The 14,322-nt window shown below is 35.0% G+C and overlaps 1 protein-coding gene across 1 annotated transcript; it reads left to right on the top strand.

Moving 5' to 3' along the window:
• The first annotated feature begins 8,761 nt into the window (after positions 1-8,761).
• Positions 8,762-11,361, top strand: LOC142613949 (subtilisin-like protease SBT1.3). The gene has a single exon (XM_075786471.1). The coding sequence runs from the start codon at positions 8,914-8,916 to the stop codon at positions 11,251-11,253; it is 2,340 nt and encodes a 779-aa protein (XP_075642586.1). The 5' UTR covers positions 8,762-8,913; the 3' UTR covers positions 11,254-11,361.
• The last annotated feature ends 2,961 nt before the right edge of the window (positions 11,362-14,322 follow it).

Genomic DNA, 14,322 nt, shown 5'->3' with positions numbered 1-14,322 from the left:
AGGAATCCAGGAATTTGGCTAAGGCTCCAGGGCCCTAAAGTCTCGTCAAAACAATTACATGCAAAGTTGCAACTTGGTTTGCGGATTACAAATTATACGACGTGAAATTTTATGAGTAGCAGCAACGGTCTACCCACGGCCATGAGAAAGCATAAACCTTAAGGAAACTCAAAAAAAAAAAAAAAAAAAAAAGGCAAAAGAGGGGGAGGGCTGAACCCATTTCTAGAACCCGGAGAGAAGATCTAAACATAAAGAGGAGACATTTAAAGGTTCATCTCACTTACAATAAGCTGCCCAACAAGTAAGGTAATTGTGGGCCGAATAATTAATATGTCAGTTAATAAAACAAAAAACCTAACAACATAAAGAAATTAATTAAAGAACCCTTAATTGAGGAGAGCTGGTTGAGAGCTTCTATGACTTGGAAGGAATCTCCTTCAAACAAAACAAAAGTGTGTCGATGGTGCACCACCAAATTGAGGGCCGAAAGGGCGGCCTGGGCTTCACCAATCAGAGGATCCATTGGAAGCAATAATGTTAGTGGAATATTTGGTATCAATTTATTGTCAAGTGTAGTCAAATTATAATGAGTATATATCTTTAAAAGAATCATAAAGGAAATACTACATTAATACATTTACATGCTTTGGGTTTGGGTTTAGGCTTATGTGCACGAACAACATGATGAAAAAAGTTTCACTAATAACATAGAGAAATTATAAAGATGATACAAATACATCCCTATCTCTCATAATCCCATTACAACTAATACACCAAAAATAAATGAATTAACAATTCTTTAAAGGGTCCAGTTAATTTGTGCTTTTAAAGCATACTGAAAAAATCTGAGAGAAATCTAAATAAAACTGAGAGAATTTCATTGATTGAAAAAATGATTACAAGAATGGAAGTTAATTAAATAATACATCAAGCCCTGTTTTATATACACAGTGAACAACGATCAACTAGGAAATGGCGCCAAAAACAGTTACAATCAGTTATTGAAACTTCTAGAATGTACACGTGGCAACCAAAACTAACTACCTCCTAAAATCACGGAATCTAAGTCTTCAGTGTTGTTGGGTGAAGAAATCATGATGTGGCATTGCTTCAATGACTTCCAAAACTTCATTGCTAATCAGGTCAGTCTTTGATGCTTGCTGTGTGGCTTGATCCCTGCACTGCTTATCAGCAAGTGCTGCACTTCCTAGCACTTTTGTGTCTTGGCTAGTGCACTTCGTCTCAGCAACTGCCACATCACTTAGAACACTTGCAGCTTGCCTCATGCTACTCTGCCCTGTAGTATGCCCTCCAATTTTAACACATACATTAAGCCATTTATTTTGGAAACATTTTATGGAGAATTGAAAAAGCTGTAAAACTTTTTCAATTCCCGATAAAACTTTTCCAAAAATAGTATACTATTGTTTACCCTAATGGAATACATTAGTAAAATCCTTCTTTAAACTATAGCATTCAAAATCTAAAATTATGGTAAAAAAATCTTACTACTCAACTAGCATCTTCTGATATTTATACCGGAAACATAAACTACCAAAGCTATGCTTTAATTATCTGAACTAGCAATAGGTTGGCTAGATTTCTTAGTTGTAAAGAATACTCAGTCCAAGTAGGATATATAAATCTCAAATGTAGAAGTTAGCCAAATTTTATTAACATAATTTAAGCCATGTCACCACTTAATGAGGTTATCCTCTAATATCAAACAAACATGACAAAATTTGACTAGATCTTTTACAGTGAATCGAGGTGAAAATAATTCATGAAGGTTATGATGCTTCCTAAACAAGCTTAACGAATTTTTGGTCTACTTCAGTCCAAATCTGTCCATTTGGTCAATTTCAGTCCAATTAGGTTCATTCAATCTACTTTGTTCAATTCAATTCATTTCGGTCCATTAAGTCCACTTCGGTCCAATTTGGTCCATTTGGTTCATCAGGTCCAATTCGGTCTATTTAGTCCACTTTGGTCTATTCAGTTTATTTGGTTTAATTTTTTCCATTTTGGTTCACTTTGGTCCAATTCAGTGTAATTACTTAAGAATGGGAAAAGACAAGTTTGAGTTAAGAGAGTACTATCAATTATTTGAGTAATATGAATTGTAATTTTATGAAAAGTTTTGATTATAATAATCTCCTCAAGAGAATGAGAATTTTGAATAATAGCTTTAAAACTTAAAAATTTTAGTTGTAACAAATTCAAGAATTTGCTTTCGGTCTCTTATTTATAAATCTTGTTTTTTATCATATAATAAGGAAAGGAGAGCTGTGATGATTGCTCACTAGTTTCATCTCGCTAGTGCAGGAAAACCTGTTAACCACTAATAGAAGAGCGAAAGAAAGAGGAGAGTTAAACATAAATAAATAAATAATAATAATAATAATAATAATTTGAGTGCACAGGAGAATTTCTTAGATTGGGACATGAAAATGAAGAGAATCAAATGGATTGAAGAACAAAGGCTAGAAAAGACAAGGCCCACTTTCTTGCGATTATTGGCCTTCAAAAGAAAGATTACCTTAGAATTGTCTATGTGCTTCAGTCTTGCATTTCTTTCCTGATGGGCATATAATAACAATATTTAAAAAAATATGGACCATTTTGAAAAAGAATAATATATGTAGGGTCAATGGGCCCAGAAGTGTGTATTGGGCTAGAGGCCCAATCCAAGGACATTAAAATGGTCCGAGAATGTGGGAATATCGACCTAAGAGGCTGTGTTGGTGGATAAAGCGGCAAAGACTGATCAAGGTCATCCCGGAAGGAGGTCCGAGGAGAAGACCGTCCTCGACTAAATAAAGTCGAGGTCGGGAAGTATTGCCCAACGTCCAAAAGCAATGTTCAAGGAGATCCTGTAAGTAAGGGTATGCATGGTGGATGTGCGGGATAGAAAGAAGGGCTATGAAATGTCCGAAATAAAGCTACTACCATCGCATTAAATGCTCTGCAGCTAAACCTTTAGCCGCATTAATGGGGAAGTGATGTCTGAGCATCAAAGTTCAGCCTTACAACTATTACCAAATATTTCAGGGAGGGGCTGATGGGACAAGTATCCAAATCAGTAATCCGATCCAAATGTGGAGGATGTAGAGAGAAAGAAAAATGATATAAAAGGGAGATGAGACATTTTGGAAAAGGGGATCAGAAAAGAAAAGGAAAAACACTATAGACTGAGTATTCTTGTAATCTTCATTCAAAGAAGAAAGTAGTATAAGATCTAGCTCCTCGATTGGCTTGAGTCCAATGACGGTTTTTCATCATATAAACTTGTCAATCACTATTGTTTTATGATCTAGAGCCATTACCATTGTTAACTAAGCCCACAAACAACTAGATTCAGAACTCACTCTCTACAAATTTATTGTCTTGGACTCTTTGGGCCTATATCCTCTCTACTACTGGACTTAGGTGCAAATTGTGACCTTACAATATCAATAAGAATTTATAAAATTATATACTTGTAAATATAAAGTGATAAAAATTACTTTTTAAAATTGTTTAATTTTTAGGGAAAACAAATTGTATGCAATAAAATATAGAGAATAAAGTATTTATATTAAGTATAAGTTTGTTATGAGTTTTGATTATTATAATAATCTCCTTTAAGAGAACGAAGATTTTGAATAATTTATTTGAAATTTAAAAAGTTTATTTGTACAAAAAAAAAATATAGAGTACTATAACATAATTTTGAAGAATATAGACAACCTTATAAAGGAATAATACCAATCAAACACACCCAATATAAATGAATGGTAAATTAGTAGAGATAGAAATATGAAAAACAATTTTAAAAATTGTTTAATTTATAGGGAAAACAATCTTCTACAAATTTTAAAAAATAAATTAAAAAATAATTATATACTTTCACAAATCGCATAAGTGTACGACTAGTTAAACCAGTTAAAGAAACTTGAAGCGTTAACTCTCTACGTTTTCCCGGTTTCTACCAAAAAGGAATTGGATGGCTATATTACTTGTTGAAGGGTACGGCTCAATTTGAGGATATCCAATCCTAATACCTAAGAACATGCAGGAGCTGGACATATGTGGGGCAGCTGTGTCCTCGAGTCTGTGCATGTATCATGTATGCACTAACAATTATTAGTAGCCTTTGCTTTTGTAGGGTAAAAAAAAACAAAAAAAAAACAATTAACATTTAGACGTCTTTTCTGCACTGGTCTTGTATATACTGACCTGTTAGCCTCAATACAAATTGCCATCATGCCAAAACCCATTGCTAAAACGATGAATTCAATTTGTTGACACTTCTGGTATTTTTAATAAAAATATTTAAGATTTAAATTCTTCCACTCCACCCCAACTATCAAATTATCCAAATTTGCACAAATTGAATCTTTTCTTTTTAATTAAAAAACCAAAGAGAGAAGTGGTTGAAAACTTAACTAATGATATAACAAAAACAAATTAATGTTTTTCAATTTCCTGTTCCATTGATGGACAACTCAAACCACATACTTTTAACCATCACTAACCTTTATGTTCATCAACATCACCATTATTACTCTCACAACCACCATCACCTTCTTTACTTAATATATATGTCTTAACTCATGAACTACTCAGTAGCTCAACTAAATTTCTTTCACTTAACTCACTAGGGAGATAATAGGTGAGTAATTGAGTGTGGTTTAATTTTGACAGCTGATGTATATGATAAATGACGGTTGCCAAATTGTCCTCTACAAGCGAAAAGCTAAGTAGTACTACTGGTTCCACATGTTTGCTTAATACTCTCAGTAAGAATTGATAGACCCATTGGTTTGATTCAGACTCGTCTCATTAAATTGTCATTATATACGTTACCCAACCTCATCCCAAACTGAATAACAATCACAATGCATGATTCAGTTTTATGTAATGTAAAATTGATTTTAGAAAATAAGATATAGATATAATGAAGAAAATTGAGGCACAAATAGGTCTTTGTCTATATTTAAATGATAGTTTTTTACTTTTTTTTTACGTTAAAATTTTCAGATCAATGAATCGAGAAAAAATTCACATAAAATCTAGCCATATTTTGCAAAGCCAACAATTTGCTAGACAATAAGTTCTTAAGAAACTCCAATCTATATACTCATAAAACATTGAGAGGAATTCTCCAACAAGAAGTAAAACAGGACCGCAAAAAACCAAGCCCCTCTTAGACAGGTCAAGTGTCACAGGAAAAGACACTCACACAACCAGATCGCCCTAGCATTGAAAGCAATTGCTACCTGGAGACACACACACATAAAGTCATTAACAAAAGAAAAGAAAAAAATATCTGGCCTGATAAAAAGAAGTTTAAATGCAATTTCAAACTCTACATCACAATCAATATGGAGACTCTGTTAATTTGTTAAAATGCGGATTCAAGTATTAACAAAGTATTACCATATGCATGAAGATGAAGATAAAAAAATAGATCCTTTGCATCCTTCTACACAAATAATTATTTCTCGCATCAAATATATGTTAGATACTCTTATTATATATGCTTAAGCCAACAGAAGTTACAGAACATGCTACTAATAGTAGTAGATAAGAGGTTTTATTAGGGTTAAGGTTTGCTATAAGTTCGGTTTTTACCTTTTAGATATTATATACAAACTTTTTAAAAGCTTTTTTTTTTTTTTCATTTTTTTGAAGTACAAGTTTTTTTTTTTACTACACTTTTAACAAAAAAATTTTAGTAAAAAAATTAAACAAGTTGTTCTCAAATAAACAGAAAATCATGTCATTATATAATTTACAGGATCAACTTGAGCTGTCCTGCCCAAGAGGGAAGTGATAAATCTGACTGCACTGATAGGTAATTCAAATTTCCAACCAGTCAACAACAACGCATGGTGCTGGTAGAGGACCTCAGCCCATCTTTTCATCATTTTATTGAAATCCTAACACATCCTATAATAATGGCTACCCTCCCCAACATTGCCTCCGCTCATGTTTCTGGCTATAGATAGCAAAAAAGTTTGGTATCTCTGTATCATTTAGTACACTATCATTTTCGACCACAATAATATGCATCTAAAAATTGCTGGAAATTGCTTTTACTGTGGGTATATTTAGACATAGCTTATTTTGTTAAAATAAAAAAATTATTATTGAAGGTATTATAAATAAAAGTAAAAGTAAGTTGAAATAGTACAGTAAGGTTCATAAATAGTACCAATAAGTGCAATGAAGCCTATAATTAGTAATAAAATAAGCTTAATAATGAAATAATTTTAATTTTCAATCCTAACCCAAATGTATGCTATATTTATGAGAAATCACTTTCAACAAAATTAATTCAATATAACAATCTAAACTCATCATGATTGGCTTGCTATGAAGAATTGAAGATAGACTAAAATTAAAAGTATTTTCCCTGAACACGAAGATAGAATAAAAATTAAAAAAACTTCGACTTCAAAAGGAATAGTGCATAATAATAATTCAGCAAAGATTACCAAAAAATACTTAGGGTTTGTTTGGTAGAAGAATTTAAGTAATATTATTTGTAATTTTTTGAAATAAGTGTAAGTAAAAAAATGTGTAAAAATATACATAAAATTAATCAACCACACTACCCACTTAGAGCATCCGCAGCTAGAGGGCCAAATGCCAAATGTACCTTACATTTGGCATTTCAAGCGCCAAAGTGCTCAGCAGCTGGGAATGCAAAATTCAAATATTGCAATTTTTTTTGCAATACTGCTATAGTGCAATTCTACCTTTAAAATTGCATTGTAGCACAATTCTAAAGCTAAATATTAGTTTTTTATTCCATCAGTTCTCTCTCTCCTTCAGTCCTCTCTCCCTCACTCCCACTCTGTCTCTTCGTCTCCCACTCCCTGTAAAGTCCCTCTTTCTCTCGGTCCTCACTCTCTCTCATCTCACATCTCTCTTTCTTGTTCAAGGCTTGCACTAGAGCTGGGTTGGGTTCGTGGTTTGATCTGGGCATGGTGGTGGGTTGGGATCGGTTGATGGTGGGTTTGGATCGGCGTGGATCGATGGGCTGGGTTTGCTGGAGATGGTTTCAATGGCTACGATGAGTTTGACAAAGGTTTGAATCGGAGAGGGTGGGTTGCTGTGTCATGCTTGGTCGGCGAAGTCTGGGTCGTGCGTTTTGGTAGGCGTGGGTCACGGTGTGGGTTTTTTTTTTATTTTTTTATATGGGTTTTTGTTCCGGTGGGATTTTGGTGGGCAGTGGGCAGTGGTGGCGTGATGGGCATGGTGGAGACGTGGTGGTGGTGGTGACTAGGCAGTGGAGGTGCTGTAATAGAGGTTGAGGGAAGGTGGAGGAGAAAATTAGAAAAAAATAAAAAATAAAAAATATATTTTATTTTGTAGATATATTATTTTAATGAGTACAAATTAAAATGTTTTAAATATTATAAAATTGTATGATATAATGATAAAATGACTTTTTAAAATAGTAAAATAAAGTAGAATTTCGGACCGTGGACGCTATTATCATTTCTTCCATATCAACACACCCAAAAAAAGAAAAAAAGAAAAAAAAAAAAGAGGTCACTAGCATTCTATTTCTATGGATGTGGAATGTGGGGACCAGATGTTCAGATCTTAGCACAAAATAACCCCACCAGCATTAAAGAAATTCTGCACAAATCACATCTTCTACCATGATGTTCAGATTTTCATTGTCAATTGCCACCAACTTAACAAAATTTAGAGAGCTGATAATGACACACCCGTGTGTATAATTAATGTAAAAGCGCCACGTCAACTAAAATTGTGGCGGCAAAACATAATTTTTGATAAATTGTGATTTTAAATTTAAGGTAAATTTTACTAATATATTTTGAGATACAGATTAATATTAACGAAGTTCATGACTTTTTAAGACTAGTTATTTGGTCCTTAAAGTCAATTTAGTCTATAAACAATTAATTAGTTTTTCTCAAATGATTTAGAGATTAAGGTTGAGTTTGGATACAGCGTTTGCGTCTCCGGGAGTGTCTGCGTCTGAGTTTTTTGTTTTTTCTTCTTCTTCTGCTGCTGCAACACGGGTCAGGGGGGACAAGGCTACTGTTCATGTTATTATGCATGAACAGTAACCGCATTTTGTTGACTTTCAGCACATTTGTGGGTCTCGTGTACTGTTTATGGGACCCACAAACTTCACTTTACAGGATTTTTTTATTAAAAATGAGTCTCACGATACTATTCACACATTTAAAAATTATTTTGCTACAGTGTTTTCAGTTTTTAATTTTCAGCAATAAACTCTATCCAAACGGATCCTAAGTTATCTTTAAAGGCCAAATTAATTAATTTTAAAAAGTTTTAAGTTAAATATCAAAATAGGTTAATAAAATTTAATCATTTATAATTAAAATCGTATTTTGAAGGCGCAAATGCCAAAGTATTTTGGGTACGGTGTGTGAACTTCACAGTGTTCAACAATAATTTTCCCAAAATCAATAACTCCTAGACTCACCGCTTGCAATGGCACACCCAGCTGGTGGTCATCTCATCTGCTATGTCATGAACCTCCTATAAATTATTAATTACTGCCTCAGTGACCAAAGTGGTATTGAACAGCCTAGCTTTGTCTACGACAAAGAAATTATTTTACCATGCATTGAAAATCTGAGGGTCCACAAAGAGTAGCTAGCATAGCACGGCCTATAAATTAACTTCTTCCACCTGCCACTAGCCAACTCCTCTTAAATCTTCTTTAAGTTGTGCATTCATGAAACAACTAACCCTCTTTATTGCCTGCACAAGAAGATAATGTAAAGCTCTCTTCCCAATCTCTGTTATTTCAACCCTCACATCACCATTTCCAATAACCTTCTAAATCTTTCCTCTTCATCTTCTTTGCTCTCTTTTTAAATCATTGTTCAAAAAAGATTTCCTCTTTCTTGCCTGAAAATGGCAGAAAACCCAGTAAAAGGGGTGTTTTTGATTCTAATAAGCTATTTGTTTTTGAATTTAGCCCTCTCCGCAGACACCCAAATTGCAAAAAAGACTTATATTGTCCAAATGGACAAGTCGGCAATGCCAAACTCATTTACCAATCACCTAGATTGGTACTCAGCCAAAGTAAAATCTGTACTGCTAGAGCCTGAAAATGAAGGTGATGAAGATAGAATAATGTACAATTACCAGACTGCTTTTCATGGAGTTGCTGTTCAGTTGAGCCAAGAAGAAGCTGAGAGGCTAGAGGAAGAAGATGGGGTAGTGGCTATATTCCCAGAGACAAAGTACCAGCTACACACTACAAGGAGTCCCTTGTTCCTTCGTCTGGAAGCAGGATATAGTACTAATAATAACGTCTGGGGTCAAAAAATCTTAGGCCATGATGTTATAGTGGGAGTACTAGACACTGGGATTTGGCCAGAGAGTGAGAGCTTCAACGACATGGGCATGACACCAGTGCCTTCTCGTTGGAAAGGTAAATGTGAGACAGGCAGAGGGTTCGAGGAACGTCATTGCAATAAGAAGATTGTCGGTGCAAGAGTGTTTTACCAGGGATATGAAGCTGCTACCGGGAAAATCAATGGGCAAACTGAGTTCAAATCAGCTAGAGATCAAGATGGGCATGGAACTCATACTGCAGCCACAGTTGCTGGCTCTCCTGTACGTGGTGCAAACCTTCAAAATTATGCTAATGGGACAGCCAGAGGAATGTCACCAGGTGCTAGAATTGCTGCTTACAAAGTGTGCTGGGCTGGTGGGTGTTTCAGCTCAGATATTCTGTCTGCGGTTGATAGAGCTGTGGCTGATGGGGTAAACGTTTTGTCAATATCTTTGGGCGGTGGAGTCTCTTCCTATTACCGTGACAGTTTGTCAATTGCTGCTTTTGGAGCAATGGAGATGGGTGTTTTTGTTTCTTGCTCAGCTGGAAATGGAGGGCCAGACCCTGTCAGCCTCACAAACGTGTCACCTTGGATTACCACAGTTGGTGCAAGCACCATGGATAGAGATTTTCCAGCCATCGTTAAGTTGGGAAATGGCAGAATTATGAATGGGGTTTCACTCTATAAAGAGGAAAGGATGCTGTTAATAAATAGTAAGCAAGAAAATTACCCAATAGTATATATGGGTAGTAACTCAAGCAGCCTTGAACCCAGCTCTTTGTGTCTAGATGGAACTTTGGATAGGCATATTGTTGAAGGAAAAATTGTGATATGTGACAGAGGCATTAGTCCTCGTGTGCAAAAGGGTCAGGTGGTGAAAGAAGCTGGAGGGGTTGGCATGATTCTTTCAAACACTGCTAACAATGGAGAAGAGCTGGTTGCAGATTGTCATCTTCTTCCTGCAGTTGCAATAGGAGAAACAGAAGGGAAAGCAATCAAACGATATGTGTCAACAAGTCCAAATGCCACTGCAAGTTTCGCTTTTCTTGGTACTCGGTTGGGAATTAGGCCTTCTCCCGTGGTGGCTGCATTTTCATCTAGAGGACCCAATTTTCTGACCCTCGAAATTCTGAAGCCTGATTTGGTAGCCCCTGGAGTGAACATTCTTGCTGCTTGGACTGGAAACTTGGGTCCATCAAGTTTACCAACAGATCCCCGGAGAGTGAAGTTTAACATACTGTCCGGAACTTCAATGTCATGCCCTCATGTTAGTGGAATTGCTGCTTTGATGAAGGCTAGGCACCCAGATTGGAGTCCAGCTGCAATAAAGTCTGCTCTGATGACAACAGCTTATGTTCATGATAATACACGCAATTTTCTCAAAGATGCCTCAACAGATGCAACTTCAAGCCCTTTTGATCATGGAGCTGGACACATTGACCCAGTAAGGGCTCTTGACCCAGGTTTGGTTTATGACATTGAGGCTCAGGATTACTTTGAGTTCTTATGCACACAGAGTCTAACTCCATCGCAGCTTAAAGTTTTTTCCAAGCATTCAAACAGGTCTTGTAAACACTCTCTTGCCAGTCCTGGGGACTTGAACTACCCAGCTATCTCAGCTGTGTTCCCAGAGAAAGCATCCACCGCTGTTTTGACCCTTCACAGAACTGTCACCAATGTTGGCCCTCCTGTTTCCAATTACCATGCCATGGTTTCACCATTCAAAGGTGTATCTGTTCATGTCGAGCCACAAAGCCTCAACTTCACCAGAAAATATCAAAAACTGTCTTACAAGGTTACCTTCACTACAATATCTATGCAATCGGTGCCTGAGTTTGGAGGTTTGGTATGGAAGGATGGAGTACACAGGGTTAGGAGCCCCATTGTTATCACGTGGCTCTCACCAATATGAGAATTTTGACATGAATCTATGTTATTCTATTGCAACAATAAACAAATGTTCTGTTATGAGCCGAGGGGCTGTGTCATTTTTATTACAAGAAATGCTTATTACAACAAATGCTTGACTTCCTCTGTTTCTTACAATGATCTTCTCCTGTCCGTATTAAAATTCAAGTAACAATAACAACAACAACCTTTATCAAATCTACAATTACTATGAAATTCAAATCACATTGGACAACATTGGTCACACTTTTGATAAGATCAAAACCGAAGTTTTTCAATTCCCATTGAGTGGTTCCATTGCACAGGGCTATGTCTCTGTTAACAACTTAAACGCCTAAAAGAATCTCAGTTCTAGAATCCGGAGTTGCCTGTAGGCTAAAACAAATTAAGCAAACACGTTGAGGAATACATGCCATTACTTCGAACCAATGTATCAATTTGATCTTTTATCTGCATGGATCACAAAGAGTATGAACTCAAAACAGTTGGGGCTAATCATCCCAAAGAAACAACAGCTGGGGCTGACCCCAAACGCAGTTAATGCACTGTCAAAGTGTATCTCAAGTCCTGTGTTTTTCAAGCAGACGACAGCTACATTCAACTCAGAGTTCAGGCATCAAGTCTGCAAAAATATTTACGTTTCTTTTATCAGCCTACTCACCAGTCACCAGTCAGACAAACTAATCAGTCATTGCTATCTGCTAAGAGTGCACCAATACGTTGTACACCATATATACAAGTGAAAAATCCAACAAACTTAACAAAATTTTGCTGATAATTGGTTTGACAGAAACCCATCTGTCTCACAAACTAACAAATGACATTGTAATTTTCATAGATGTTGGGATAACTGCAAATTTTCCTGTATAAACTTTACAAATTAATTCTCAAAAAAAAAAAAAAATTTACAAATTGATGTATCAGTTCTTTAAAATTAAAAAAAAAAAAAAAATTTATTTATTTTATTATTAACATGACACTAATAGTATCGATTATCATTTCGATTTGTAAGTCTTTTATAGTAATACAAATAAAGACTTTAGTTAGCATTTTGCTTGAGAAAAAAAACAAGGACAATCATTCATTATTTCAACTTCTCTGTATCTTTTCCTCCCCCTCTCTAGTTCGGCTATGCACTCCAACATGTCCCAAACCAAATTAAAAGCCAATGCAAAGTATTAAATACTCCTTAGTTTTATTATTATTATTATTATTATTATTATTTTATGAATATTCCTTAGTTTTTCACATATATCAAGTATATGGTCCATATGACACGATTTGAGAGAATACACGTTTTCCATTAGATGTTTCTAAGCAAGTTTGGTTCCAGTACTAATTTTCTCTTCCCAAGAGCACAAATCGCAACATTTTTTTTTGGGGGGTAAAATACAACATTTATTTTAATCTAGTGAACTATTTGGATATAATTTGAGGAGCAACGAGTAACCCTACCGGCTGCAGAATACAAATACAAAGTTTCTAAATTCAGAAAAATTTTGAGAGTTTTCTCACAACCTATAAATGTCAAATTATTATTGATTTTTACTTGTATCACTGACACAATTTTACTTGGTGAAAAAAATTGTTTAAAAAAAAATGTTATCGATCTAGACTTTATCTTGAAAGCCCAACGGGGACATGCATGTGTGGATCGTACAAAATTGCTAGAAGTTTTGGAAAATATTGGCCTTGTGAAGGCAATGTGACGGCCATGGGCTCAATTGTAGGAGTGCAATGAGCCCAGATTAACATAAATTGTCTGTTAGTAATTGTTTTTTTTTTTTTTCCTCTAAAAATACTATAGATAAAAAGTAAAGTTAAATCGAATAAATAAGTGATTCACACCAGCAAATATAGCAACTTGGGAGTTCTAGGAAGGGTGGGGAAACAAGTTCTAATAATGTAGGATTTCTAACCATTTAAATAAATAAAAAAAGATATAGCCATAGGAGGATAATACAAATTAAATTATAATAGCTGGAAAGCATAGATCTAGAGAAAAAAAAAAATCTCTTATTTAGTAAAAAATCAATTGATATCTTAGCTTGATAATAAGAACAACCATTATGAAGTAGAAGTTTTTTTTTTTTTTTTTAGAGTTTCAATTTATGGCGTCTGCTTTAAATAATAATTTTTTATCATCAAATTAAGATACCAATCAATTTTTGATATATGCTAAGATTGAACTCCAAAACTCTAATCCTAATCAGGAATTCCAGTTTTCCCAAAATCTATCAAGTGATCCCTCAAAAAATTTAACCGACAAGCTATTATGCACTACCCTCCAGGTGCCCTTGGCAAAGATGGGCCACGTTTCTTCTAAAAAGAAAAACAAGGAAGAAGGGCCACGCATCTCTTATAGGCAGCTTGCTAGACCAAACAGGACCATTTTTTATTTTTTATTGATAGAAACTAATTTCTTGGGTGTGAGATGTTTGTTCCCTATTGTTTGGGCCCATGGTGAATTTTAGTCCCACAAGTCAAGACCAAGTCTCTAAATAACTTTGGCAGCTAGCACAGCTAAATTTCTAGCTTGTTTTCCAAGATCCCAAGCCAGCTTCCTTCTTAAGATTAGTTATTACTTTTCAACTAGAGAAGCAAGATCATTTTCCCTTAACTAGGAGTTAGGAAGTTTCCATTACGTGAACCACTCAACCTTGTTCTAAAAAATTCAAGGCATTTTGAATTGTTTGTTGACACGGACAAAGTTAAGGCAAACCAAACGCCCCTTAGAGACTTTCAAGCGTTATAATTGAGGTGGTAGTCTTAATTAGAGGCAAAATTGGTTACATAGTATAAAAATTAAGGCTATTTAGTCATTTCCCCCCTTGATCAACATGAATCTATCAACAACAGATAATAGATCTCTTTGCCTAATAACTTCTCTTCATGACTCAAGAAAGTTAGTAAACAAAAATTGACAATAATGTAACACAACTTAAAATAAGATTTACCAGTTCTTCAGGAAAATTAAAAAACGAAGCATGACTTCTCTTAGAAAACTTCATCAATTTTAATAAACATAGAACCAATAACCTTGCCTTTTCTTTGTGGTTTTTACTCTTGATTA

Source organism: Castanea sativa, chromosome 10 (genome assembly GCF_040712315.1).
Source record: "Castanea sativa cultivar Marrone di Chiusa Pesio chromosome 10, ASM4071231v1".
Lineage (NCBI taxonomy): Eukaryota > Viridiplantae > Streptophyta > Magnoliopsida > Fagales > Fagaceae > Castanea > Castanea sativa.
This window is presented reverse-complemented; position numbering and strand designations above follow the sequence as displayed.

Bases quoted from the DNA above. Each gene is read 5' to 3' on its own strand.
- LOC142613949 (XM_075786471.1), top strand. From the start codon at position 8,914: ATGGCAGAAAACCCAGTAAAAGGGGTGTTTTTGATTCTAATAAGCTAT.